This window comes from Gaeumannomyces tritici (genome assembly GCF_000145635.1).
Source record: "Gaeumannomyces tritici R3-111a-1 unplaced genomic scaffold supercont2.10, whole genome shotgun sequence".
Classification (NCBI taxonomy): domain Eukaryota; kingdom Fungi; phylum Ascomycota; class Sordariomycetes; order Magnaporthales; family Magnaporthaceae; genus Gaeumannomyces; species Gaeumannomyces tritici.
The window spans coordinates 604,951-632,326 of record NW_008804554.1 but is presented as its reverse complement, the minus strand read 5'-3'; the positions used below and the strand labels follow the sequence as shown (position 1 = coordinate 632,326).

Genomic DNA, 27,376 nt, shown 5'->3' with positions numbered 1-27,376 from the left:
CATCTACGGGCGCGACCTAAACCTGCAGCCTGGCGGCGGCGACTACGCCTACCTGTCGACCCTCTCGGTTCCGGCCAAGCAGCCGCTGTCACAGCCTGGCTCGTGGGGAAACCTGATCCCGCTGCCCATCATCCCCATCGCGGCGGCCGTCATCCCAGCACGCAACACGCTCTTCATGTGGTCGTCGGCCCAGAAGGACGCTACCACGTTCGAGGACCCATATTACCTTGTAATTAAGCTGTATTCGCTTCCAATCTCTACATATACCCTGTTTAGGAAAGACATGTCAGTTTACTATGTTACCTGTTGTCAGCACCTCGATCCCCGTCAGAAACTGCAGTGACACTCCCCCAACACGCCCACCACACGGTCCGCAAACTCCTCAATCTGTCTCTGCCTCGCTTCCCCATCTTCGCCCTCGGTATCGGCCTCCCATGTTAGACAGGCGCACACTGCCTGCTTGTACCGCGTCCCGACCCTCGATGGCAGCGCCTCAGCCGCGGTCCGCATCAAGTGCTCGTGCGCGCTCGCAGAATCACTGTCCTGGCCCCCCCTCCTCCGCGACGCCAAGATGGTGGCCGCGCTCATCCAGCACCCGATCTCCAGCAGCACCACGCCCAAGCCGTAAATGTCGAACCGCCGCTGATGCCGACGCCTACCGCCTCCCGCCACTGCCCCTCCAGCAAGAGACGCGACCAGCTCCGGGTGGCAGTACGGCGCGAAGAAGCCACCACCACTGCCACTGCCATCACCCCCACCGGGCCCGCCCTCGAGCGTGAGGTCGCGCACCGTGTCGGGCCGGGCAAACTCGAAGCCCGCGACGAAGGGCTGCGAAAAGTCGAGCCGCTCCGTCTGCGCGTCGGCGAAGAAGAGCACGTTGGCGCCGCACACGGCCTTGTGCAGCCAGCCGGCCCCGTGCAGGGCCAGGACCGACCCGGCCAGGGCGGCGGCGACGCGGAAGCGCTGCGCGAGGGAGGGCCGGCGCCGCTCGGACAGGGACAGCGCGGCGTGCAGCGTCGTGGGCGGCGACGACGAGCCGTCGGCGAACGGGGGCGGGCGGTACAGGAAGCAGAAGTCGAGGCGGCCGCGGGGCCCGTCGCGGAGGGCGTAGGCGACCAGGTCGAGGCAGCGCAGGCGCGGGGGCTTGGTTTCGAGGCGGAGGATGCTGGCGAGCTGGTCTGCGCGGGCGGTTGCGGTTGTGCGCTCCAGGTCGCCCCAGTTGGGCTGGCCTAGCTTCCATTCCTGGAGAATGCGGACTAGGAAGAGGTGGGAAGGGGTGTTAATGATGGTAGCGGATGATCGGCCGATGCCATGCTTCGGGAGGTGTACTCACTGGTTGGCTGCCCCGGTCTGCTCAACCGGCCCATGCACCTCAAACTTCCATCTTTAAGCGCCGCTGGCGGTGAACCGGGGCTAAGATGGTCGAGACTGACACTGAGGCCGCTGCTCTGCTGCCCACCGCCATCTCCCCGACACTCGATGCCGAGCAGCTCCCGCCGGAACGCCGCCTCCTGTCCCAGCACGGGGTGCGTCTCCCGCGCGGCGCCCTGGACGACCTCAAGCTGTTCGTCCGTCTGGGCGGCGGCCAGCAGGCGGACGTGCATGGTGGCTGCCAGGTGGTGTCGCATCCTGCTCTCGACGACGCTGTCGAGGCTGTCGTTCCACGTCTTGAGCTGCCCCAGGAGCGCCTTGATCTCATCCCGCCCGCCCTCCTTGAACAGCCGCGTCTGGAACTTGATGCGCGTCATAACAGTCGCGTCGCCTGCGCCCGCGGTCTCATACTTGGTGAGTAGCTTGTTGAGCTTGCCGAGGATCCTCGCGACCTCGGTCAGTGCATTACGCAGCGGCTCGTGCAAGTTGATGGGGGACCCGGAGGTCAGGACGACCGGCATCTGGCTCTCGGTAATCTCCATCCGGCGTAGGGCCTCCGAGTCCACAGCGGGCGACGGCTGCGTGACGCCGACAACGTGGGCGAGCCATAGCGCCAAGCGGACCTGCTCAAAGTTGTAAACGGCGTACAGGGACGCGCTGTCCTCCTTGAAGGCACGGATGCCGTCGATGGCGCGCGCGATGTCGAGGCACAGCTGCGCGACGGCGATAAGGCCCGATGTGCCGATGACGAAGCCCGGGACCTCCATTTACGATTTGGTTGGGTGGTTATGGGCTGGTGAGTCCCCTGACAAGGAGCTCGGGGGTGTAAGATGTCGTGGGTCTGGGCCATCCTGAAAAATGGAGGGGCAGCCAAACACTTCGGTATAGTGACTGCCGAGCGTGGTAATGACAGTGCGGCTGAAAACCAGTATGTGAAGCCAGAAACCTCAGCTAGCCAGTGGCTGTGCCGGTATGCCTCGCTCTGTCGCCCCTGGACGGGTCTGGAACACGGATGATGCAACCACAGCGACGTGATGGTGGGCATGGCCGCTCGTGCTAGCTCCAAGGGGAAAGGCATTTCAGCCGCTTCCCTGTCATCCTATCCCTCCATACCAGAACCAAGGGTCGGAAAAGCGGCTGCTTGTCAGTGAGGACCGTTAAGTTACGGGACTATGGAATCCCCTGCACTGAATTTTCTAATCCTCCACCAGTTGAACCTATTGCAGATAATCACAACATTCATCTTGTCTTGATGGCGGACTCTACTACGTCCAGCAACCTCCCGGACCGGCTGCAATGGAGCACCGATAGCCAGCGCACTACAACGCATTCGGTAGCAGGGTCGACCATGAGCAGTTATGGCTCGGCTCTGCCAAATCGATTAAGATGGAGCACCGCCGGCTCGTTTAGCAGCGCTCCCCTAGGGACAAGCACAGCACGCCTTGCCGCCAAGAGGATCCAAGCAGCGACTGAAAAGCGGGAGAACGAGCTCGCAAAGCTACAAGAACGCCTGGCAGACCGGTCTTCGCATGCCGCCACGGGCATCGCGTCGTTCATGGCCGTCGTGGCCACCATTGACCCGCCCTTCAAGCCGCGCACACCGCACCGGCCGTGGTCCATCTCGGCGGGCCACGGCGCCCACGGCTCCGTCGAGGTGCACCGCTACGTCCCGGGGCGCAACTTCAACGTCTTCAACGACAGCTCCGAGATCAAGCTGCTGGCGTACGAGCCGGACATGACGCGCACGGGCGACTACTACGCCGTCAAGCGGCTTGCATCTCTCGACGACTCGCCTGCTTCATCGTCGCCCTCGTCGCCCTCCTCCTCGAGCAGACGCAACGCCTTCGCTCTTTTAGCCGACGAGCTGCGCATCCTGGCACACCCGGACCTGCGCGGCCACCCCAACCTCGTCTACCTGTTCGGCGTCTCCCACACCCCCTCTAGGGGCGGCAGCTCGGCGACGGCCACGGGCCTGACCGAGCCCAACCTGGTGCTGCAGGAGGGCGACTGCGGCGACCTCTACTCCTTCTACCGCGACGTCGACATGCGCTTCGACCGCCACACATTACCTGAGGTCAAGCTGTCGCTGTGCTTCGACATCGCCCGCGGCGTCGAGGCCCTGCACCATCACGGCGTCGTGCACTGCGACCTGAAACCGCAGAACATCCTAATCCGGCGGCGCCAGGGTCGCAACGGTGCCGTCCTGAGGTGTAAGTCCGAACTGGAGGCCGGGCAGGTGGCGCTGGACGCCCTAGTCGGGAAGAGCCCCTTTGTCGCCATGCTCGCCGACTTTGGCGGCTCCATCATCATGGCGGACTTCCCCGACAACGACAGGGAGGGGACTGGCATCCGGCCGAGAGTGTTCACGCCTCGCTGGTGCGCACCAGAGTGCCACTCGAGAGCCGAGATCCCCCGGGCGCTCCTCCCGCGCGTCGACATCTACTCGGCCGGCCTCATCTTCGCCTTCATCTTCCTCGAAGGCCGCGACGTGTTCACGCAGGCCGTGGACCGCGGCGCCATGCACGAGCACGACGTCCCGCTCGACGACAAGACGGTGCGCGCGCTCAAGATGAGCGACAGGGTCTTGGAGCTGGCGCAGGAAGAGGTGCGCGGGTTCGAGACCACGGCGTTCGGCGTCACAGCGACGGGGCAGCGCCTCTACGTCTCGCGCCACCCGTGCTACCACCCGGCCGTGGCCGATGTCTTCTGCGCCGTCCTGGAGCTGGCGCTGAAGACGGACGCGGGCGCGCGGGTTGAGAATGCCACGGACCTCCTCGCGCCGTGGCACCGGGCGCTGCAAGGGAACTTTCATGTCGACAACCAGCTGTCCTACTCCCAGCCAGAGGCCTTCCGCGCCTTTGCTTCGGGGAGAATGGGCGGGAAGGACTACTTTTCTACCGGCAATGTCTGTGCAAGGTGAGCCGTGGCGCCCCTGTTCTGCTTTCAAAGAGTTATGCTGACTTTGTCCCAAGATCTCAAGGAGAGCAGTGCTCCAAGGTCCTACCGGCGTTCCCTGGTGGCTTGTCGGATATAAACTGTGGGGTTTTTGATGTACGTTGGTAGACAAGCCCCAACAATGGCGTCCGTTCCACTGCACTTCCATGCTGACAATAGTGACGCGCAGATCCGAAAAAGCTTCAGTGTATTTCGTGCAAGCTTGACGAGCAACCTGAAAACAGATATCAACAACGACCTGAAACAGGACGCCGAAATCGTCAAATCCCTCCAGCAGCTCGTCGTCCCGCCGCGGCGCATCGAGGATTTGGTCACCCCATCCCAGCTGAAGCGGGCGGCGGACTGTGCCTACCAGCTCTGCGTGGCCTGCCTCGAGGGCTTCGGCCGCCCTCGCGACGACAGCGAGGCGCTCGAGTGGATGCGGCTCGCGGCGGAGTGGGGGAGCATCGCCGCCCGCGCCGACCTCCTGCCCCTGTCCGTATCCCTAGGCAAGGCGCCTAGCGACAGCACCGACGCGAACCTCAGCTGGGCATCCTACACGATCAGCCAGGGGGAGAGCCATCAGGGGACCGTGCAAGCGCTACACAAGGTCAACCCGGACGCCTGCGCCGAGGCCATCGCAAAGCACCGCGCGCGCGTCTGCGAGAAACTATCCAGGGCACATAAGCCGCAAACAAGGCCCGGCTGGGTGGCGGGGCGGTTCGGTCTCCAGCAGCGAGGGCCCCCACACCTGCACATGTTGGAGAAATACCAGAGTATCTCGGCCGGTGGCATGCCTGCGCTACTCCTGAAAGGTGGCTGGACCGCCCTCCACTGCGCCGTGCTGGAGCCTTCCCGAACATCGGTGATAGGGGGCGCCACCATCAACGAGGCCCTGGTCAAGGTCCAAACCCTGGTCGAGACGGACGGAGAAGACGTCCGCAGGCTTACTTTGGCCGACTCTTATACAGCGCTGGACTTGGCCATGGGCCGCGGGGACGTCGAGATGGTGCGCTATCTCCTGAGCCAACACCGCCTGCTCGAGCCACCGTTCCGTCCTAGGACCTGCCCGCTACAGAACGTCGCTTGTCTTCCGGAAGACGTTATAGAGGAGGTGGTCGACGCCGTCGTCTCCATGGCGCCCGAGCTGGCCATCCATGGACGAAACCCGACGACGGGCCGCACTGCACTCCTCAACGTGCTGCTGACCAAGGATCCCGTTTTGCCGGCCGGGCGAAGTGCTGCGATCAAGTCGCTCCTGGAGAGCGGCGCCAACCCCCTTGCCAGAACCACGATGGAGCCCTGGCCCGCCAGTGCCCTGCTTGCCGCGGTCGGTGACCTGGATGTCGCATCAGTGAACCTCATGTTGGAGGCCATCGGACTACTGGGCCACGCCACGCCAGCCGCGACCGCAGCGCGTCCCGAGCCGGCTAACGAGCTGGTGTGCGCCTTCTTGCGCCTCATGCAGAAGCCCCGCTCCGTCCAGCTGACCCGGGACGTGGCCGCATACAAGCATGACCTCGGCGCGACGGTCAAGCTCGTCCTGGGGGCCGACGTGGCCGCCGAGCTGCCGCACGTCTGCCGCGGCGTGCGCCACGACGTGCTCGGCCTGGCCTGCTACTACGGGCAGGACGAGACGATGCAGGCCATCCTCGATGCCGTCCCGCCCTCGGCGCGCACCACGCACCCCGCGACGGCGCGGACGCTCGGGCCCGGCGACGGCGGCGTCGACGCGCTCAAGACGGCCATCGACTGCGGCTTTGCCGCCGCGGTAGACCTGCTCCTGCCGCTCATGGCGGGCCGGCGCGAGATCGGCGCCCGGGACCTGCTGCTGCACGGCGCCATGCACCACCAGCCGGCGCTGGTGCCGGGCCTGCTGGCGCATTTTGAGCGCGCCGGCCGTGAGCCCGAGGTGCTCGAGTTCCAGGACCAGTGGGGCGCCACCGTGCTCGACCTGGCGCTAGAATACGGGAACTTCGACCTGGCGCGGCACCTGGTGTCCAGAGGGGCGAGGCACGACGTGTACAGGCTCAAGGGGGATCACAGCATCGACGAGGGGCTGCAGTCACCGCTGGCGGCGGCTCTGCCCAGGATGGAATCCATCAGGTTCCTGATGGGGCTGACGCCGGCCCCGAGCCTGGTGGTGACGAGCACGGGGCTCAACGTGTTCCACGTGCTCGCTGCCGAGGAGAAACTGATCGGTTGGTTTACTACTTGCCTTTGATACTAAGCATTTCTTCCACTCTTACCCAAAGCTAACACGCCACCCACGGCTTCAGGTACCACAGTTGGGCGCGCCGAGTTCCTACGCGTCCTCGAGTACTTCTACAACTTGGACCCGACACTAATCCACGCGCGTGGCGGCACGCGCGGCCTAACGCCCCTCCACATCGTCAGCCTGCACTACTCGGAGACAGTGGGCGCGTTCCTGCACCAGCACGGCGCCGACGTCAACGCCGAGTCGGCTGTCGGTAGCCACTCGCCGCTGGACGTGCTGCACCTCCACGAAGACGGCGACCGCGGGCCCGACAATCACCTCACCATCGACTACCGCGGCCCCGGCGGGCCGAGGACGGGCATGGCCATCTGCGACTACGGAATGGCCGGGCCGGCGTACTGGAAGCTCGAGGCCAGGCTGGCGGCCCGGCTGCGTGAGCTGTACGGGTTGTGGGGGGCGGAACGGGGCGTGGAGTGGAGGATGCAAAGGCTGGGACTAAGCCGCTCGGATTTGCTCTTTGGCGGCGCCATCACGGCGTACGAGGAGGGGGCGGATGGGCGGACGAGGGTGATGACATATACCTCCTGAGGCGTCTTTGCTCGGGCATATTTATGTCAAATGGGACTGCAAGTGAACCAATGCACATGAACCGACTACTAGAAAACACCACTATTTTGATGCCCTGGAACCCCAAACACACAGCTCAACAACCTCCTGCTAGTGCTTATCTAGCCCCATTATACGGTGATAACCCAGCAGTGCTACCCTCCAGCTCCTGCGGTTGTCGATATCCCTGCTCATGCAACTCAGACACTGGCCTGGCCCCCTCCTGGGGCAGCACTACCCCATGGAGCATGGGGCGGTGCTCAGCCATGTCGGGCGAGGGCGACCAGCCTTTGGGTTTCACGCCAAGCCCCTCCGCGTCCGGAAACGGCTGGTACATCTCGCTCGGAGGAACCGCGCTCGCCCCGTCGCCCGCCCGTCCGCCGTGGTCCTGTGCTGCAGGCAACTCCGCCCCTTCCTGCTCTACCTGGCCGCGCCGGCGCCGGGGTTTGTAGTAGCAGAAATAGATTATCCCCGTCACTAGGAGTGCGAGCACGGCTACGCCACCGACGGCCGCGCCGGCGATGACGCCAGCCGAAGGCCCGGCCGGTGCCGGGCTGGACGTGGAAGTAGCGCTGGCTAGAAGATCGGCCACGGCGGTTGCGAAAAGGGGCTTGGTGTCTGGGTTCCAATCGATGGCTTGGAGGTTGCTGTTGGCAGTCTTGTTAGTAACCTGCCCAGGGTCAAGGAGGCCAAACGGAAACTTACGAGGCATTCGAATACCACTCTTTGACCATGGTCGGCTGCTCGTAGTCGGGAGCAGCGGACTTGTAATCGCTGCTCCACCTCAGCTCCGTCATGTCCAGGACCTGCAGGCCCTTGCCCCACGGGTCCTGGTTCCCAATGAGCTTGCCGTCGTCCGCGTCGTCGGAGCCCCCAAACGCGATCATCTGCCGGCCCCCTGCCCCTATGACGGCGCAGGCGTGCCGCCTCCTGCCGTTCGGGGCTGGCGCGTCGTTGGTCTGGATCTGCGACCAGTGGAACCCGGGCACCGTCAGTATCATGGTCTGGGCCGGCGTCTGGCCCGTGCCGCCAAACATGAAGATGTCGTAGGCCTTGCTGGTCTTGCTCTTGGCGACGACGGAGCAGGGGTAGTCGGGCGTCTGCGCGGGGAAGCGCTTGCCCGTCGTTTTTTGCGAGTAGAACCTCTTGGTGCCGATGTCGTAGAACATCACCTCGTCCAGGCTGAGCCGCTCCCGCGTCTCGGACTTGTCGCTCCCGTGGCGCCCTCCCAGGAACATCACCACGCCCTTGCCTCCCGTGCCCAGGTCGGGGAGGCACACGGCGCTTCCGTCGACGTGCGTCCCTTCGGCCCTGCCGCTGCCGAATCCCTTGGCCGAGACGTTGGCCCACTTCCCGTCGTTCATGTCGTATATGATCAGGCCGGGCAGGTCCTGGGGACTCTTGCTTGGGCCGGGATACGTGGTGTCTGTGAGCGAGGAGACCGTGCCGCCCATGTAAAAGCCGAGCCCGTTGCAGCTGGTCCAGGACCCATACCCGGTTCTGTAGATGGGCTGCTGCGTGGCCGAGTCCCTGGGCTGCGTGGATTCGGCGGACCATGTGCCTCCGGCGTTGCCTGACGAGTCGGGTGTGAAGGTTCGTAGGCGCACAGAATCCCCGGATCCAACGCCTCCCCAAGTGAAGATCTTTTTCTTATCCTTGCTAGGCCACATGGCCAATGTTGTGCTCCCATTGAAGCCGGGGTTCGTTTGTGCGCTGATCTGAACATTTCCGGCGTTCCAGTCACTGTTCAGCCGCAGCACCATGGTCCTGGGTTCTACGAGTGAGAAATATCTTGCGGGTTAGGGTACGACACATACGGAACAAGCAGAGTGATAAACACACATATGCATATCAAGATCCCGAGGGGAGGGCCTTCAGAGAAAAAACTCACCATCTGTCCAAGGATTATCCTTGCCCCGGAACGCTTCGCTGGTGCGGCCACCTAGGATGTAAAGCCATTGGTCCAGAACGACGACTAATTACCATTGCAACAGTTAGATCGGCAGCAAGTAGGGTACCAGGGTCGCGTAAAAAGCAAACGTCAGGACACAGACCTGAAGGCCAAACCCGCCAGGTGTTGATAACGCCACTGCCAGATTGGCAGAGGCAAGCTTGGAAAAAGGACGCTGCGATTATTAGAAAGAAGACTAGGCGGGAGGGTGCAGCTTCCGACTCGAGAGACATCGTCCTCGCTGGTAGCGCCACGAAAAGACGGACTATGGTTAAAGAGCGGTGGGTGTTTCTGCGGGCGACCGTGGGGACTGGTGCTAGGTGAAACGGAGAAAAGGAAAGCGTGCACAAGGCCTGATATATCAGCGAGGTGCCCAGGCCAGTGCATCGTGGGGCGTGGAAAGGGAAGCGCGGCATGGAGCTTTTGAGCCGAGACATGGTTGTAAAACCACACCGGGCGCCGGCAGCCGAGTCGAGGAGCTGGCATGGTTGGACAGGCGGGTGGCCTGCTGCGGTCAGCCCGCATGAGGGAGCCTGGGTGGATTGCCTATCACGATTAGGAGCCCCATTCTGGCGGTGGCGGCTGCCCTACCATTGGGTATGCAGCTGTAGACGATCCTCCCTCGCCTTCGGAGAGCGCCCAAGCTTATGTTTGCGTAACCGTCGATCCCTTGGGATCCTGCCACAGCCTTGCTTCGGAACAGCGAGCGCGGATCGGTAAGACTACGTCGCTAAGCAAATGTCTTAACCCCTTAGAGCCCGCAGAGGCAGGAATCTCCAAAAGTAGGCTGTGTTCTTGGCATTTTGGGGGCGGGCAATGCCACACCACGCCTCAAAGAGCCTATTTCTGCAGCCACTTTCCCATCCTCGCCGCGTTTCCTAGCTTTAAAAACAGAGGCGCCGACAGGCTTCTGGCTCTGCTCCAAAGCTGAGGGTTCCTTGTGGAGATCCACAACCAAGCCAACATCACCGTCTTTGCGCCTTCCAACTATAAAACCCGCAAGGCCGGCAGCCCAGCGGCCGCCCAGTCGAAGCAATAAACCGGCGTGGACTTTTCGGCATACAAAGCATGTGTTGCGACCAGCAACGTTTTCGGTACATTCGGCAGAGGATCCGTTACCGCATCCGTGCAACACGGCGGTATTCGCATCAACGGCGCCAGGTATTGGCAAGCGATACACACCGCCACAGGTGGTGGTGTTTATGCCGTGAACAAACTACGCTCGTTGGCCATCCGACCAGGCCAAGCCTAGAAGATGAAATGTATTGGCCACCGCACCGTTTTTTCCCGAATCCGAGTACCTACCCACGCAGCACACGCTTGGGCATCTATGCCATGACGCCTTCGCCAGCGGGGAAGTCGTGGAATTCACAGGTGGAACATGGCGCACTGAGGTTCTTTGCAGGTTTACGGGCGACGAGAAAGCATGCGCGGGAAATGTGTAGTAGTACGACACTTCCATGCTACTATTTATTCCAAGATCAACCTATTCATATACTTCTCTATCAATCTCAGTCCCGATCCTCCTATTATTCAGCGTGTGTTACCCGCAGCCGATATATCGAAACTGTCACCCGCCAACTCCTGGGGCGGCCGGAAGCCGTGCTGATGCAACTCCGGCGCGGGTCTTTGGACCTGCTGCCCGTCCTGGGCAAAAGACCCCAGGGGCGACGACACCCCGGACCTGTCGGGCGACAACCTGTCATAACCGCCCACGCTGCGATAGCCTTCCATCCCCCCGCGGGCCTTGTTGTGGCCGTTGGGGCCGACCTCGGCCACGACCGTGGGCTGTTGATGCGGCTCGAACGGCAGCTCCGCTGGGTTCTTGTGCGCTGCCCGCCGCCGTGGTCTGGAGTAGCAGAAGTACACGACACAGACAACCAGTGCGAGACCCGCGGCGCCTCCGACTGCGGCTCCCACTATTATCGAGATTGGAGGACCTGGAACCGGGCCAGGCTCGCCGTTCGGGGGGTTGGGATTGTCGATGGCGTCCGCAAACAAGGCCCTGATGTCCTGGGTATTCCAGCTTACGGATTTGAGATTTCTGTTTCACTGATTGTCAGTCCATCGAAGCCCTTCGAGGATCCCAACCCCTGTAGTATTCGAGGTAAAAAAGGAGCGAGAGAAAAGGAGGGGCCTTACGAAGAGTTGGAGTACCAAGCTTTCACCTCGTTGGCAGGCTCATAGGCTGGGGCATCGTGTTTGTAACTGCCACTCCACGTCAACTCGGTCATGTCCAAAATCTGCACCCCGTTCGGGCCCCAAGGATCTTGAGTTGGCATGAATTTCTCAGGCGGCTCGTCCTTCGTGCCACCCACCGCAATCATTTGACGCTTCCCTGAGCCGGCCACGGCGCATTCGTGGCCCATTCGGGACCCCCGCATGGACTCTGGGCTGTCGCGGACTGCGCGAATCCAGTGGAAGCCAGGAACCATCAAGACGTAGGTTTCCGCCGCGTTCTCATCGTTTCCGCCGAAAAGAATGACCTCGTAGTTCTTGCTCTTGTCGCTTTTGGCGGCAACCGCGCAAGCATGGTTGCGCGGCCTCAGGCGCTTGGAGCCTTCAATGTCCTTGTCCTTGGTGGCGCGTTGCCGGTGAAATTTCCCGGACCCGATATCGTAAAGAAAGACGTCCTCCAGTTCGAGGGCTTTGTTCTGGACGCGTTGATTTCCTGCCAGGAACAGCAGGACGCCCTTTCCATCTGTCCCGAGCTTGGGGAGGCATACTGCCGTTCCCGCCATGTGAACACCTCCACGGCCTTTGGCACCGAACCCCTCTGCGGATCGGTTGGTCCATGTTTGCTTCTCCATATCGTATATCGCGAGGCCAGTAAGAGGAGCTATGGTGGTGTTGTCCAGCTGTTTGTAAGGCCAAGTGGAATCTGTAGAGTCGTCGAGCTGCCCGCCCATGTAGAACCCGAGCCCGTTGCAGCTTGTCCAACTTCCCAGTCTGCCGCGATAGATTCGTTGAGGAGGAGACTTGGTCAGATCTTTGGGTGCTTGGCCTTTCTCTGGCCAACTCCCTTCCCCATTGCTGTCATCAACTGTGCGTGGTTTGAAGATTCTCAGCCCAGGGTCTTTTGCCCTGCGCTCCGAGGCTAAAAGATCTCTCCCGCCCCAGGTGTAAATACTGTCTCCACGAGGGCTCGGCCACAATGACATGTATTCGACGGCAGCCCCTTGCTTTCCTGTTGACCGCATGAACGCATCGCCGGTCGTCCAGGATTTATCAAGTGAGATAGCCCAAACACGTGTATCTGGATATGTCAGAGCACGGCGGCTTGGTCAGCATTGATTTAGCGGCTAGGGACCAACTCCACGACGTATGGGAAGGCAATACATCGGGAACTCACCTGGCACCCAGTCCCCTTCCTCGTTGCTTGTTTGGCCGCCCATCATGAAGAGGGTGTTGTTCAACACGGCAACTATGTTTTCAACATACACTTAGTTAACCCTGGTTTTATCTCGAGTGAATCAATAGCTGTCAGGCGAGCAGAGCGCTTGCACGTACCAGAAGATCCGTGGCGCCAGGTATAGCCAGACTGACACAAGGAGACCCGAAATAGCGATGCCACGAGAAGAAAACATAGCAGCCACATTGCCCGTGCGCCTCCTGACGACGAAGCCATCGCTGTAGGTAGATCCGGGTAAGTCGAGAGTGCAAAAGTGTGGAGAGATGAAGGATGGTTGAGAACCGACGCGGAGGCCTTGCGGTGGCACGAGTAGAGCTTTGGTAGGATAAAGAAGATAGCGGTGCACTGGTTGTTATATGTATAATCACATTGCCCATCTACGCCGCCCCCGGTCACTGGCAATGAAATTAGGACATACTTGAGGTTGGACAAGGCATCAGCTGCCTCGGGGCTGGTTCCTCCCGGGGCGACCGGATGGCCAAGAGCGCCACCTTTCTGCTGCTACCTGCGCGCTCGACTCTGGCTCTGCGGCTGGTTGAACAAATCGGAAGCCCGGGTGCGAGCCATGCCAAAGTGCGTCGGGGCGATTGGATGCCTTACCGGAATAGCCGCGAGGGTGGGAATAGGTGCACTGTATCCTTGCGACACAGCATGATCTGGACCGGCCTTGTGGCCAGCCACATGTATGAAGAGATAACTTAGCTCCTTGGCTATCCGCCGTCTTACTCGAAGGGTACCTTTCTAAGCGCTATTGGTTTGTCAAAGGAGATGACTCCCGGTAAGGCTGGGAGCTCAATATACCCATCCAGTGTGCCCCGATGCATCCCTGGCGACACCATTGGCGACAACATCTGGCGGTTGCTGGCTGAGCAGGAAGATCGGCAGGTCGAGTACCTAAGGATATTCCGACAGACGAGGGCAGCCAGGCGACCGCTAGCCCCCGAACTCTTGTATTTACTGCAGCCTTATCTAGAGGAAGGATGTCGAGGCTGACAATCGGCAAGGCGTGGTACGAATGGGCTGGCGCAGGTGCTAGACCTGTAACACGGGGTGAAAAGGCAGGTATTTTCTGGCCAAGTAGTAGGGTGGGCAAGATGCAAAGATCTGGTTGCTGCTTGCGCCTTCTCCACTTGTTGGAACATGTCTCGGATGTGTTGACGCGTCCATCTTTGAACGACGCAGTTTCTTTAGCTTATGCGAATATCAGCATGCTCCCACCGATACAACTTTTCGGACTAATTCCCTGGAGGATACTACCGGGACGCAGAGGCTATCTTGGGATGAGGTACGCCATCATATGGCCATATCGTTACTTCAATTCTCGCGGCGTCCCAGCCACACAAGCGGAGGGCAGTGTAATACCCTACCGAAAATGGCCGGCGCTAACTACCAAGTCCAAGATGCCTGCCATGGCCAGGTACTCGGAGCCGTGATGTCATACAAGGGGCCTCGTTTCTTTCACGTAAGAGTCAGATGGTGCAGCTCCAGAAGTATTGTGGCCCGACGGCCGCCAAGGGGTCAAGGCGATGGGGACATATGGTCGGGCGTGATATTGGAACCGCTTCTGCAGACGGGGCAAAATGGTATCTGGTGTTCAGTTCTTGTTTACGCAAATTGACGACCAAAAATGGCCTCGATTAGGTCGCCTGGCCCTTTGCACCAAGAGCTTAGGGGAGTGGGCACGTCAGAGACAATGCGTGACGGGGGCGCGTTGAGCCTCCAAGTTTGCGTGCGCAGCCGACAGGAGGAAAGCCATGCTTCGGTAGCCAGAAGCCACCAGACAGTTCTAGCAAATGACGACCACAAGTTGGAAATGGCGCTATTAGGCGACCAAACGTCACAGCCCGACAGTTGCGTTCCTAGCGTCGGGGCAGAGCAGAAAGTCCAGGGCAGGCAGGACGGGCGCAGCTGAGGCAACCAACCAGTCAGCCCCAGAGAGCTGAGCTGGGCGGCACCCCATTCCCCCTCCCCCCTTCCCAACTACACCTCCAAATATACCCACAACCGCCACCCATCGCAGGACAGGGAAGCACTTGTGCTGATCCGAGCAAGAAAAAAAACAAAACTAAACCCGCCAAGCAGGGACCATGCCAAGACCGAACTGGCTGCAGCAGATCCGCGAGTCCGGCGCAATCAACCACATCAGCCAGGGCCGCTTCGATCGCCTCGACCTGCCGGCCCTGCAGGCCATCACCAACGACTACCTCCTCGCCGCCGGCCCCGGCTCCTTTCCCTGGCGCGAGCGCCAGCCCGTGGCCTGCCGCTCGGCCGAGTGCGACGCCCTCCTGGCCGGCCACATGGCCGGCCTCGAGGGCGAGCTGTACGTGAGCGAGGCCGCCCTGCTGGCCTGTCTGCACGTCCTGACGGGCGTGCAGCTGCGCGCCCAGCTCGAGGCTCTGCACGACATCGCCGCCGACCGCGACCCGACCGCCCTCACCTTCTTCCGCCTCCGGTTCCGGCTGTATCTGCACTGCCTCGAGGTCGCGCTCGACCAGCGGCCCGACGTCTTTGCGCGCTTCAGCGAGACCGAGTCGCACGAGGGCGTCGTCGTCGAGCAGCTGCTCGCCGTCATGGACGCCTCCACGTCCGGCAGCAGACCCGACAGCGCCGATGGCTTCCCGCTGATATGGCGCCTGCTCTGGGGCATGACGCGCGGCGGCAGACGCAACGTGTCGCAGCTGGAGCACCTGCCCGACGACACCATCGCCTTTGCCCTACAGCGGTTCCGGCTCGGGAACATGCTTCAGGAAAAGCTCGGGCAGCTGTCCAGGGCTTATAGGTGGCGCCACGTGCGCGAGCTGGTCAAGGGCGTCGGCGGCGTCGCCCACCTGCCCCGCGCCCGCGCCATCCTCGAGAAGGTGCTGCCGAAATACGCCATGTGGGCCGCGTGGGAGCCCGACAAGGAGCGGCTGAAGCGCTGGGGCAGGCCGGCCGCGGCGCCGCACCTGCGCCTGCTCGAGCCGCTGTTCCTACTCGAGGGGCCCGACACCACGGGCTCGCAGCGGAGGACGCTGCTGCAGGCATCCAAGTCGAGCCCCGCCGAGGGCTGCTGCGAGCTGGACGGGTCGTCGCCCGTCGTGCCCGTCGTGCCCGTCGTGCCCAGTAGCAGCACGTCCTTGGAGCCTTCTTACCCTTGGAGCCCGCAGGAGGCGAGCAACAGCTGGGCGTCGACTCCGCTGACCCCTCCCGTGGACCCGATGAGCGGCATGTCGGTGGAAGAACGCATGCTGCACTACCTCGACGACGCGATAAACGTCGGGCCCGAGGCCGTCAACCTGTTCATCTACCTGTTTGCCGACCTCTTCAGGCCAGAGTCCATGGACGTCGAGCACCGCTTCACCTCGGCGCTCGAGCTTCGGGACGACCTGTCATGCCGCGTCCTCCTCAACCACCTCAAGGCCACGCAAAATCCAGCAGATACGCCCGTCGCCGCCGCCGCCACCTCGCTCGCCGCCGCGCTGCCCATCATCGGCACGCGGCTGCGGCTGCAGGAATACTACGGCGCCAAGCTGCGCCTGCGCTTCCGGGCTCCCGAGGTGCTCAAGGCGGCGCAGCGGGAGTTCTGCGACCTGCTGCTGCAGGACAACACGTACGGCGGGCGCAGCGTGCCCGGCCGCGACGACGACGCCGGCCCCGCCGAGGCCGCCGGCCTGGCGGTGCAGGCGCTGGGGCGCGCCATGCTGTGTGCGGCCTGGCTGCGGGAGGACTGGACCGGCGAGTTCGTCGACGCGCTGCGGAGAATGCCCGCGACGCGCGAGCAGGTCAAGGCCGATTTCAGACAGCTCGAGCACTGCAGCGACTCGGGCGCGCGCCGCCAGCGCGTTCACGACCTCGCCTACCGCCTGGGCGCGTCGAGGCTCGGCGGCGGCGGCGGCGGCCCGCCTGCGGCTTCTGCGTCCATGCCGGACGTGTCCTCCATGTCGTCGGGCATCTCGTCGCCGCCACAGATGGCCTCGCCGCCGCAGACTACCATCGGCCTGCTGGCGTTCAACGAGGTGCCGTTCTTCGTCCTGCCGCCTTCGGCCTTGCCTAGACCGGTGCTGCCGCCCATGACGCTGCCCTTCCGCCCCAGTCCAGCCGCGGGAGGGAGACGACCGCCACCCCCACCCCCATCACAACCTTCCCGCCGCCCACCACCACCCGTCGCACTTCGCCCTCCACCGTCGCCACCACCGCCACCGCCTCCACCCGCTGAGGACGTCATCATGTCGGAGCCCCTGACGGGCGACCGCGACCGGCTCCGGGCCCTGATCCGCGCCATCCCGGGCGTGCCGGCGTCGCTCACGGCGGCGTGCACGCGGCAGGCCCGGACCGAGCACGACCTCGTGGTCCGCAAGCTCGTCGACATGCTAGGCACGGGCCTGACGGACCAGGTGTGCGTCAACCTGGCCAACTACCTGGCGCCGCAGCAGCAGCGGGAAGGCGGCGGCGGCGTGCTGCTGCACGAGTGCTGGCGCGACCTGCTGCTGCACGCCATGCGGCAGCTCCCCGCCGGCCTGTTGGACAGAAACTACAAGGGCCTGCTGCTCGACACGTGGAACCGCTGGCTAGATGCGCTGCCGCGCCTGCTGGGTGATCGGTTTTTGGATGACGGCGCCGGCGGCGGCGTGGTGGGGTTTACTAGAGAGGCGATGGAGAGGCTGTCGGCCAAGAAGACGGCGCTGCACAGGAGCAGGAGCATGAACACGCTCGCGTCGGGGAGGACGGGGAGGACGTCGTTTGTCAGCGTAAGGTCGACTCCTTGACGATGCTTGTTTCCTATTGTGTTGGGTTTATGTACGGTAAAGAATGCATTTTATCAAAGCGGGTTTACAATAAAACGAGCGTTATGATTATCTTGTTTGTCAAGCGTCATGTTCATTTTGCTTTCCAGAGGGTTCCCATGCATCTAGTGATTTCAGTACATAGCCAGCCTGCGATACAGTTCGTTTATGGACCAGTACTGGAGCTGATGTTGCGCTAATCAAGAAACTCCCACCGAAAATCCCAGCCCAGTAACTTCAAGATAGTACACATTTTCAGATTATCCATATGCTAAAGCGGGAAGGATTCCCATGCAATTACAAGAGGAACGCTCATTACGCCCCAAGGAAACCAACGCTCAATTATCCGGACGACGAACATCCATCATCTCAACCTCCTCCCCCAGCGGCGACCGCGTCTGCGACGGCAGCGGGCGCGCGTACCTGTTCTCGGCCGCGCGGTTCGACCGCAAGCGACTCGCGTGCCGCTCCCCGCGCGTGGCCTGGTCGACGAGCGGCCCCGGCATCGACGGTCCCGCGGCGGGACCCGCCGCCGCCGCCACCGGGTCCGGCGGGACGGTGAACACCGGCGCTGCGGGCCGCCTGCCTTCATGCTGCTGCTGCTGCTGCGTTGCCGACCCCCGCCCGCCGTAGCGCCCGCCGCCGCCACCACCATACATACTCTGCGGCGGCGGCGTCATGCCGACGGGCGGGTAGGCGTACGTGGCCTGCGGCGGCGGGGACGGCGTCATGATGGACGCGGGCGCGGGCGTGGGCGGGAACTGCACCGACGAGCGAACCGAGGGCGGCTGCTGCGGCGGCGGCGGCTGCTGCTGCTGCTGCCGACGAAGGGATTCAAAGGACGGGAACGCGCCTGGCATGTTGTGCTGCTGCTGCTGCTGCTGCTGGCGGGCCTGGAAGGAGGGCTGCGGTTGCGGCTGCGGCGACCGGGCCTGCTGCTGGAAGGACGCGGGCGGGAAGATGGACGGCGCCGTCCGCAGCGACGGCGCCACGCTCGCCGCATCGCCGCCGCCGCGCTCGTGCTCGGGGATGGGGTCGATATCGAACTGCTGCATCGTCGTTGGCCCCGTCGGCGACAGGTTCCGGACGCTGCTGCGGCCCGACATCAGGGACTGGTTTGACGTCTGCCGCATCTGCTGCTGGCGCTGCGTCCTTGAACCGCCGCCGCCGCCGCCCATATTCGGATTAAGGCTGCCCCTCGACGACGTCGACATGCCCGCCAGCAACCCCGCCTCGCTGTGCGCGGGCGTCGGCCCCCTCGAGCTCCGCGTCGTCAGCAGCGACTGGTCCGACACCCTGCGCATGCCCGAGACGGCGCTGCGGGCGACGCGGCCGAGCAGCGACTCGTCGCGCGCGCGCTCCTCCTCGCGCCAGTCGCGGGGCTGCAGGCCCGGCAGCACGCGCGTGCGCAGGTCGCGCAGGCAGTCGAGCGCGGCGCGGCGGTTGTCGGCCGCCGACATGTTTGCGTTGGAGCCGTAGCTGCTGCCGCCGCCGCCGCCGCCGCCGGGGGGAGCAGCCAGGGCCGGGAGGAGCGTGTCGAGGTGGTCCTCGATTTCGTGGAGGATGTCGTTGAGCTCCGGGGAGCGCTCGCGCGCGCCCCCGGTGCGCTCGTGCAGGACGGCGAGGATGTGCTTGCGCATGTTGGAGTGGATGGCGCGCGTGCCCTCGTTGCCGCCGTCGGCGGGGCGGGACACCCCGGCCGCGTGGATGCCGATGAGGATGAAGTAGAGGGTTGTGAGGACGCCGTACGCGATGTCGCGAGCTAGGGTTATGGACTGGAGGTTGGCTGGTGGGGATATGGCCTGGGCTGTGGTGCCGACTTCCGATAGGGCTCGGGCGAGGAGGACGACGGTGGCCAGGAAGAGAGCAATTCTAGTCTATCAGGGCACACGACATGTCAGCAGTGCCTCTCTTGGCTTTTGTCAAGACCATCGTCGGCGAGGCACCTACCCTCCTAACACCGCCATCAGTCAGGCGGCTCATCCACATGGCGTTGGCCGCCGCAAACGCCGTCAGCGCGGCAAACACGACCCCAAACACGGCCGTCACGACGGCGAACTGGTTCCTCCTCGTCGCGATGTCCTGGATGGTGTTGAGGCTGGTGAACTGCAGCCAGACCACGGCCGTGGTGAGCTGCAGCACCAGGTAAAAAACGGCGAGTAGGAAGACGAGGGCGATGGCGAACTTGGCCGCCAGCCACCACCACCGCAGGCGCCCCTTCCGGACGCGCCCGCGCGCGACCAGCTCCCGCCACACGACCTTGTACAGCCCCCACTGCAGGTAGATACCCGCGGCCACGCGCACGAACTCGCACACGGCCAGCCAGACGATGTAGCCGTACGCGACGGGCTTGGAGTCCCGGCGCATCCAGCGGTCGAGGACGACGGTGAAGTACCAGCTGTTTTTGGGCCGCGTGGTTTTCTCTCGTCAGCAGCGAAACTCCTTCGAGGATGGTGGGAGAGGCGGAGGGAGGAGGAGAACTGAAACTCACAAGGCAAGCACCACGACGCTGTAAAACGTCTCTTTGAACTCGGGCCACGTGTGCTTCGGCCGGTGCAGCAGCGTGCGCAGGAAGAAGGCAAAGGCGAGCGTCACGACGAGCCAGATGGTGACAAAGATGGCCCCGACCAGGTTGCCCTGCACGAGCGGCGCGGCCGGGAGGCTCCAGAGCGTCCGCACTTGGTCGGCCATGGCGGGCGCGGTGTCTGTTGGCGACTTGGGGTTTGGCTGTCTCGGGCCGGGTTCGCGGGAGGGAAGACAAGAGGAGGGCTTGACTTGGGCAGGGCGGGAGGGCGAAAGTGATGGGTCCCTGCCACAACGGGCCGTTGGTGATCCCCCGGTAGCAGGACTAAGCGGCCTCAATTCTGTTTCTGTTGACGTCTCCTCTAGCCCAGAGGCTTTGCTCAGCCATCAATGACCTCATTCTATTGACAGCCAGCCGCCGCGCCCTCATCCCAGGGCTCCGTCCTAGGCTTTCCCTCGAGCCCGCCGCAGCCAGCAGTCACAGCCGCAGCAAGAGACCCCACCCATCATCCAAGGCCATTTTTCATTTTCCTCAAGTCACTCCAAGTACCTCGGGAAAAGCCTCAAATCCCCCCATGTTGGGCACTTTTCAGCTTCTGAGCCGAATACGGCATAGCCTGCCCACGCACACGTCGTGGAGGGGGAGGGGAGTGGCCAGGCCACCAATCGCAGGAGGAAGATCCTCGCTCAATAGCGCTAAAACGCCAGGGCCTTTTTCCACGCAGGCGGCCCAGGGTGCCAGGACAGCAGCGTGCGTGCCGTTCAATCAAACGGGGCAGATTTGTCTAGACCGACGCGCTAGCGATGTGGCGTCTGCAAAGCCCTCGATGCGGCAAGGAACGTATCATCTTCTGCTCGGGTTCGTTTCGCAGGAGGGCAGAGGGCCGTGCTGGCAAGGAGGAGGGGCGGAGATGGCGGTTCGCGCCGCGCTTGGGAGGCTACTACCATGAGAACAGTCGTCGGACCAAATTACGGGTTGGAAAGATTCAGGGCGGCCGAGACCTTGCGGCTTCACTCACATGCTTCCAGCTCGCCTCAAGGTCTGCCAAACAGCAGCACACCAGAAATTGCAAAGGGAAGGTTCATGAAGGTGTTCATGAAGGTGCTTTAATTAACTGGCCGTTTCCTTTTTGAACGCTAAAAGTTGCAGATGGTTCCGGCGTACACCCTCCCTAAAGTGCCTCCCATTGGAGATGGCCAGACCAGAAACCCACCCGGGCACCACCATGTACCCCGGATACCAAGCACGCATGTATGCTACACTACAGGGATATGATGTCGCCCTTGACAATGACCTTGAGCGTCGACACATCCTCGCGCCCGTCCCCCTTCCTGATCAGGCACGGCTGCGTGAGCAAGTCCACCTGGACGCGCTCCCAGTCGCCGCAGCCGTCACCGCCGCCGCCGCCGCCCTTGGCGTCGCCGAAACGCTCGCCCAGGGCGACGACCTCGCCGTAGTCGCACTTCTCCAGCGCCACCTGGGCGCGCTGCGAGCCCATCTCGAGCGCGAAGACGCCGACGGCGCGCACCACGCCGCCCACCTGGGCCTCGGCTCCCGGGTCGAGCCCGCCGTTGCTGACGTGCTGCAGCTGCGCCGTCAGCTCGCGCGACACCAGCCGCGCGTTGTCCTCGAAGATGCTCGCCAGCACGGGCCCGTTCTCGGGATGGCTGGCGTCGCGCTTAGCGACGTCGCGGAGGATGCCAGCCATGAGCCAGGCCCGGGCCACGTTCGTTTCCTTGTCTTCGGGGAAGATGTCGGGCAGGTCTTCGTGGGCTGGGGAATCAGGGTGGTGGTATATCCGTTAGCAATGGATCTGGAACCAGGGAGCGGGCAATCAAAAACAAAATAGCCTACCTCTCATGTCCTTCCCGATAAACATCTCAAACAGCGGCGCCATGATCTCGTATCCAAGCCCCTGGCAGCCCAGCGCGCCAAAGCCCAGCGGCAGACTGAAAAAGCCGCGCAGCACCACGGTCCAGCAGACGCTCTGGACGAAGCGCGGCCACGTGGCGGCGCCGGTGCCGCGGGCCAGCGACCGCGCCACGTGGTTGCCCGGGTCCGCCTCGGGGCTGGGCACGTAGCCGGCGGGCTGCGGCACGTAGAGGCTGAGGTTGCTGATGTCCTGCACGAGCCGCCGCAGCGACACGACCAGGTCGCTGTCCGGGATGGCCGTGTACGTGCCCGTGCTGTAGGCCGCCATGCGGTTGCGCAGCCCGCGCGTCTCCTTTTCGAACTTGGACTTGAGGTCCGCCACGGCCTTTGTGCTTTGCGCCTTGAGGTCCTGCATTTCCGACGCGTGCTTGTTCCTGGACTCCTCCACCTCGGCCTGGTGCTTTGACCCGATGTTCGCGATGATGCTGTTGAGCCGCTCCACCGACGCCGCGTGGTCCATCTGCACCCTCTTGAGCTCCTCGACGAACTTGTGGTTGAGCTGCTGCACCGCCGTGTCGTACGACGCCTTCTGCTTGGCGAGGTTTTCCTGCTGCGTCCTCTCCAGGGTCGTGAGCCTGGTCTGGAAATCTGCCCTCTCGTCGTTCAGCGCCTGCGCCCACTGCTCGCTCATGCCTTTGTACTTGTTCACTTCCCTCCCGAGGCTCTCTGCCAGACCGGCGTACTGCGCCTTCTGGGACTCGGTCTCGTGTCTCGCATGGGCGAGGCTCGACTGCAGCGCGGCCCTGTCCGCATCGGCGCGCGACAGCCTCGCGGCGGCGTCGTCGCAGTCGCGCTTCAGATCCGAGACCTTGCTGCCCATGAACTTCTTCAGCTCGGCTATCTCGTCTTCGCGGTCCCGGATGACGTCGTCCCGCTCTCGGATGGCCTCGCCCCGCTTGGTGGCCTTGGCTTTGAAGTAGCGAAGATCATCTTGTAATCTTCCCTTTTCCTGCTCCAGTGACGCCACCGTTTTTTGTAGGGCGGCCAGCTCGTCCCGCAGCTGTCTCTCTGCCCGGCCGCCCTGGACGCCCCCTCGTCCACTGCTTGCGCTCCGGCTCCCGACAGCGTTGTACGCTTCTGCTCCCGGACCTTGCGTGCTCTGTCCTCTTGCTTTTTCCAGCAACGTTGGCACAAAGGCCACCAGAGTCTCGACCCAGTCCACGGCCCCATCACCGCCAGTAACGAATTCGGGCCTGTGCTGTAGGATCATCTGCTGGATCCGGACGTCGCGGCTGGGGCGTTCCGACGTTGTGGGTGGTTTGAAGGCCTTGTAGCCAGCCGGCGCGTTCCCATGGCTGTCTGCAGGGCCCGTCCTGGCGGCACCAGCAGAGGCAGCATCTGCCGCTCGTCCCAACAGTGCATCTCCATCTGGCAGATAGTAGGGACTTTGCATCTGCTGGCTGCTGGCAATATGTGGCTGGGGAAAATTGTTGTCGGCACCAGCACCAGCCACTGGCATCTGTGGCTGATGATATTTCTCCAGTGCAGACTCGGATTCGCTCGCGGTCGTGCCGCCTGCCGTCGATGGCCTCGATGCCACCCCGCCTGGGGCTCCTCCGCTCTCGGTGGTTGCCGCCAGCTCCTGTGGCGGTCTCGTAGTGGCGCTCTGGGCAGGCAGCCGGCTCTCGACATGAGGCTCCTGGGAGCCACCGGCCTCGACTCGGGATGCCATTTCCGCCTCGTTCCCTCCCGGGCCCACGTTTCGGAAGTGACTTGCGGCCGGTGCGCCCACGACTGCCCCGTCACTCCCGCTCGTGGTGGCCCGAGATAGCGGCTCTCCCTCGGTGTTCTTGAAGCTATTCATGCCCATGACCTTGCCGTCCGAGCTCGCCCGGGGTGGCACAGACCGTCGCTTGTTGGTCTTCAGCGGGGCTATGTTGGGCACCAGCTTCAAGGTGCTTTCCGAGGCCACCGGCAGTGTCCTTTCCCGGTGAGGCATCTGCTCTGTCGAAGTAGCCGGCCTGCCAGACACGTTTGAGACGGTCACGGAAACAGGGACAACTTGCAGTTCGGCCGGTGCCGGTGGAGCCACAGTCATGGGTGACCTGTCGCTGGGCTTCCAGCTCTGGCGGGGATCGAGAGTCAGAGGTGTGCCGAGATAGGGCGCCGTCATTGGCGTGGCGCGATGCTGGACGGGCAGCTCAAGAGGGCCCGCCGCCGTGACAGGGGGAAGCTGAGGCATCTGGCCTTGGGGAGCATTATATTGCGTGGTCTGGGAGGGCAGTGGCGCCGGATGAATCATGGCAGACTCCCCATGTAGCTCCATGCCCCGCTGGATAGAGGCCGAGTCCGCAAACAGAGGAACAACGCTCTGGCTACCGAGATGCTGGTCCTGATCGACTGGCCTTGGGTAGAACGCCGTAGTGGCCGGCGCATACTGCTGCTGCTGCTGCTGCTGCTGCTGCTGCTGTAGTTGTAGTTGTTGCTGCTGCTGCTCTTGTCCCTGCGCAGGCCAGTATTGCGGCTGCGGCTGCGCCGACGGCGCAACGAAGGACCCCGACGGAGCAGTCAAGCCGGCATCCACAGATGGTGTTGCCGGGGCGCCGCTGCTTGAAGACCTCTGGAACAACTTGTTGAGCGCCTTTTTCGACGATCCCGAGCTAGAGACAGGCACAGTCTTCATATGAGATTCTTGGTGTTTTGGCGGCTTCATGTCTTGTGTCTCGATCCGGCCCGCGCTATCGCTGCCTTTGCGCTGGCTCGACCTTCCCTGCAGAAAGGCCTTCATTGTTGCAGCTGGATTTCTGATCCGTTTGGGCCTGGATACTTGATATGGGCGAATGTGATGGATAAAGGTGCCAGACGTGAAGTTGGGAGAATGTTGGTCGTGATGTAGCTCAATATCGAAAAGAATCCGCTCTGTTCTCAACCTGGAGATGGGGACGTCAAGCTGCAGTGATGCGGCTGCCAATTTGGAACCCTTGGCTTCTAGGTTGCCACCGTGAGCATGGGATCAAATCCTGCGAGTGCAGCCTGGCCTGCAGCGGGAGCCAACTGGCGCAGCAGAACGCTAATGCTTTAGCACAATGCGTGCGTTGGGCCACTGCTGGTTAGGTCTAGCCCCCGCCCAACACCGCCCTCAGCACCCGATCTCTGCGACTGGTCACACAGCCACTCAGCTCGACGAGGTCCAGCAGCAGAGGGCTGCCACCCCTCATTTTACTACCGTCACCCCTCCCATGATGGCCCGTCAAGTTAAGCGTGGGATCGCCATGTCTGCAGAAATATTACAGGCCTTGATGAAATCACGTCCCAATTTCCTCCTCTCTCCTCGAATGCTCATGATTGACCCACTCGTGAGTTATCAGAACACCGAACACGTCCCCATACACCATGTCTTTTTCCGACCAGGTCTCTCGCGTCACAAATGCCACAACATTGCCCCAAAGCGATGAGACAGACCCTCGGTTTATCATTGCCGTCGATTATGGCACCACTTACACGGGTTTGTCGCCACTGTTTGCCCTTTCACCTCCTCCGACCTTGGTGCTGACCCGAAGCCACAGGAGTCGCATGGATCCTCACCAAAGGCCCGGACGAGGGCCCGCCCACCCTCGCCGACATCAAGGCGGTCCAGAACTGGGGCTCGGGCATCGGCGACAAGGTGCCGTCGCGGTACACGTACGCGCCCAAGAACGGCAGCGACTGGGGCTACGGCATCGGCGAGGGCTCGTACGTGGTGCGCCTAACCAAGCTGGACCTGGAGCAGCCGACGCGCCTCAAGGCCCTCGAGCAGCTGGTCAAGACGCTCCGGCACGCCGGCGAGCTCGAGTTCACCGAGGACCACGTCGCGCGGGGCGAGGTGCCGCGCCACCTGACCAAGTCGTCGCTCGACGTCATGACGGCCTACCTCAAGAACGTGGCCAGGGAGGTGCACAAGGACATTGCCAACAACCGCGACCCCGCCGCGCTGGACGAGTTCCCGATCGACTTGGTCATCACGCACCCGGCCGTCTGGGACCAGCGGGCGAGGAACCTGACCTTTAGGGCCGTCACGACGGCCTTCTCTAGTGTCTTTGGCGGCCTGCGGAGGAATCCGGGATACGTCAGGATGACGACAGAGCCCGAGGCTTGCGCCATGTACACGCTGCAAGACGCTAGGAGTAGATCGCTGGAGACGATGAGAGAGGTCCGCCGCCCTGCTGGTTAGAGTGCGATTATGGTCGTACACTTTGCTAACATGTTGACTACAGGGAGAGTGCTTCATCGTCGTTGACGCCGGCGGCGGCACAGTCGTGAGTCCTTTCCGAGCGGCCGAGTCTTCCCAGCGCCGGGCCCATGCTGACCACGGCGTATAGGATGTCGTCTCCTACCTAGTAGAATCAGCCCATCCCAACATGCGCATCGCTCGCGTCACAGAACCCCAGGGTAAGGATGCTTCCTGGATTCCCTACCGAGCCCCCCCGCTGACGTGTCGCAGGCGAGCAATGCGGAGCGAGTCAGGTCGACCGCTGCTTCCTGGACGACTTCCTCCCCGCGCGGCTGGGCGAGCACGACTACGCGCGCCTGATGGGCCTCCGGGCGGACGAGGAGCAGCACGGCTACGGGACGCACTACGTGCTGAGGCGGGGCCAGATCATGATGCTGGACAAGTTCGAGAGCATCAAGCACGAGTTCGCGGGCCGGACCCAGCGGCAGCAGCTCGACAACGCGTTGCCGCTGCCGCCGGACCTCGGGATCCAGAACGACCCGGAGCGCGGCATCAAGAACGGCCACCTGATGATCTCGGCCGCAGACCTCGAGAAGATGTTCAGCGGGTCCGTGCAAGGGACCATCAACCTGATCGAGAAGCAGCTGGTGCAGCTAGACACGCAGGGGTACGACAGCCGCACCATAGTGCTTTCAGGCGGCTTCTCGCGCAGCCGCTACCTACACAGCAAGATCCAGGACCGCGCGCGGTCGCGGAACTTTACCCTTCTGCGCGGCGACGACAGCTGGACCGCGGTCGCAAAGGGCGCCGTGCTCATGGGGCTCGGGCGCGACTGCGACGTGCCGCCCGAGTGCGTGCGCTGCCCCTACCACGTCGGCGTCGTCGCCGCCACGCGCTACGGGCTGTACGACTACCGCGGCACCGGCGCCGACCACCGCCTGTACAAGGACTCGTTCGACGAGGTCGAGCGGGCCAGGGACCACGTCAGCTGGCTGTTTGCAAAGAACGACCTCGTGCCCACCACGCACTCGACCGAGAAGACGGTCCGGATCCAGCGCAAGTTCTTGCGGGCAAACAGGAAGGTCGGCACCATTACAGTCGTGCTGTCCGACCAGGTCTGGCGGACGGGCAGGCCGCCGATGCCGGCCGACGAGGCAAAGGATGGTTAGTCGTTTCCCCCCCCTCACAGCACCCTTGCGTCTTGAGCGAACCACGAACTGAGATCCCCTATCTGTTTTCTATAGTCACACGCCGTGAGGTGGGGATAAACTACGACCTGGACGAGGCGGCGGCGCGCTATCGCGGCGGCGGGGCCTTGTACGAGACGGTGGCGGACAAGAAGAGCGGCATCCTGTACGACCGCGTCACTTTCGTGGTGGAAATCAGCCTCACACAGTACAGCGGACGCGTCAGGCTGCTCCTGGACAGGGGCCAAGGCATACCGGGGCTCTCGTCGGGCACCCACCACGAGCTGGACGTCAAGGTGCTGTACGGTTGAGCGGGCGGGCGCAGTAG

General features: G+C 63.0%; 8 protein-coding genes across 8 annotated transcripts; 3 read left to right on the top strand and 5 right to left on the bottom strand.

The window, feature by feature from the left end:
* Positions 1-327: 327 nt before the first annotated feature.
* Positions 328-2,138, bottom strand: GGTG_13055 (hypothetical protein; the record flags this gene model as incomplete). The annotated part of the gene is made up of 2 exons (XM_009230957.1): positions 328-1,256; positions 1,334-2,138. 2 exons carry the CDS (start codon positions 2,136-2,138, stop codon positions 328-330), a joined length of 1,734 nt encoding a protein of 577 aa, XP_009229221.1.
* A 581-nt stretch (positions 2,139-2,719) lies between these two features.
* On the top strand, positions 2,720-7,111 carry GGTG_13054 (serine/threonine protein kinase; the record flags this gene model as incomplete). The annotated part of the gene is made up of 4 exons (XM_009230956.1): positions 2,720-4,287; positions 4,344-4,422; positions 4,496-6,506; positions 6,585-7,111. 4 exons carry the CDS (start codon positions 2,720-2,722, stop codon positions 7,109-7,111), a joined length of 4,185 nt encoding a protein of 1,394 aa, XP_009229220.1.
* A 10-nt stretch (positions 7,112-7,121) lies between these two features.
* GGTG_13053 (hypothetical protein) lies at positions 7,122-9,377 on the bottom strand. Its single transcript, XM_009230955.1, has 4 exons — positions 9,184-9,377; positions 9,021-9,104; positions 7,835-8,903; positions 7,122-7,776 (listed from the first exon to the last, which is right to left on the bottom strand). The coding sequence occupies exons 1-4, from the start codon at positions 9,311-9,313 to the stop codon at positions 7,248-7,250; spliced, it is 1,812 nt and encodes a 603-aa protein (XP_009229219.1). The 5' UTR covers positions 9,314-9,377; the 3' UTR covers positions 7,122-7,247.
* Positions 9,378-10,613: 1,236 nt separating this feature from the next.
* On the bottom strand, positions 10,614-13,175 carry GGTG_13052 (hypothetical protein; the record flags this gene model as incomplete). The annotated part of the gene is made up of 5 exons (XM_009230954.1): positions 10,614-11,124; positions 11,223-12,336; positions 12,433-12,504; positions 12,911-13,023; positions 13,093-13,175. 5 exons carry the CDS (start codon positions 13,173-13,175, stop codon positions 10,614-10,616), a joined length of 1,893 nt encoding a protein of 630 aa, XP_009229218.1.
* A 1,321-nt stretch (positions 13,176-14,496) lies between these two features.
* On the top strand, positions 14,497-17,316 carry GGTG_13051 (hypothetical protein). The gene has a single exon (XM_009230953.1). It carries the CDS (start codon positions 14,580-14,582, stop codon positions 17,235-17,237), a length of 2,658 nt encoding a protein of 885 aa, XP_009229217.1. The 5' UTR covers positions 14,497-14,579; the 3' UTR covers positions 17,238-17,316.
* A 1-nt stretch (position 17,317) lies between these two features.
* Positions 17,318-20,315, bottom strand: GGTG_13050 (hypothetical protein). Its single transcript, XM_009230952.1, has 3 exons — positions 19,747-20,315; positions 19,206-19,653; positions 17,318-19,132 (listed from the first exon to the last, which is right to left on the bottom strand). The coding sequence occupies exons 1-3, from the start codon at positions 19,944-19,946 to the stop codon at positions 17,594-17,596; spliced, it is 2,187 nt and encodes a 728-aa protein (XP_009229216.1). The 5' UTR covers positions 19,947-20,315; the 3' UTR covers positions 17,318-17,593.
* A 547-nt stretch (positions 20,316-20,862) lies between these two features.
* GGTG_13049 (hypothetical protein) lies at positions 20,863-24,637 on the bottom strand. Its single transcript, XM_009230951.1, has 2 exons — positions 21,634-24,637; positions 20,863-21,552 (listed from the first exon to the last, which is right to left on the bottom strand). The coding sequence occupies exons 1-2, from the start codon at positions 24,437-24,439 to the stop codon at positions 21,041-21,043; spliced, it is 3,318 nt and encodes a 1,105-aa protein (XP_009229215.1). The 5' UTR covers positions 24,440-24,637; the 3' UTR covers positions 20,863-21,040.
* Positions 24,638-25,044: 407 nt separating this feature from the next.
* GGTG_13048 (hypothetical protein) lies at positions 25,045-27,359 on the top strand (the record flags this gene model as incomplete). Its single annotated transcript, XM_009230950.1, has 6 exons — positions 25,045-25,156; positions 25,218-25,840; positions 25,905-25,946; positions 26,010-26,079; positions 26,132-27,025; positions 27,106-27,359. 6 exons carry the CDS (start codon positions 25,045-25,047, stop codon positions 27,357-27,359), a joined length of 1,995 nt encoding a protein of 664 aa, XP_009229214.1.
* Between the last annotated feature and the right edge of the window lie 17 nt (positions 27,360-27,376).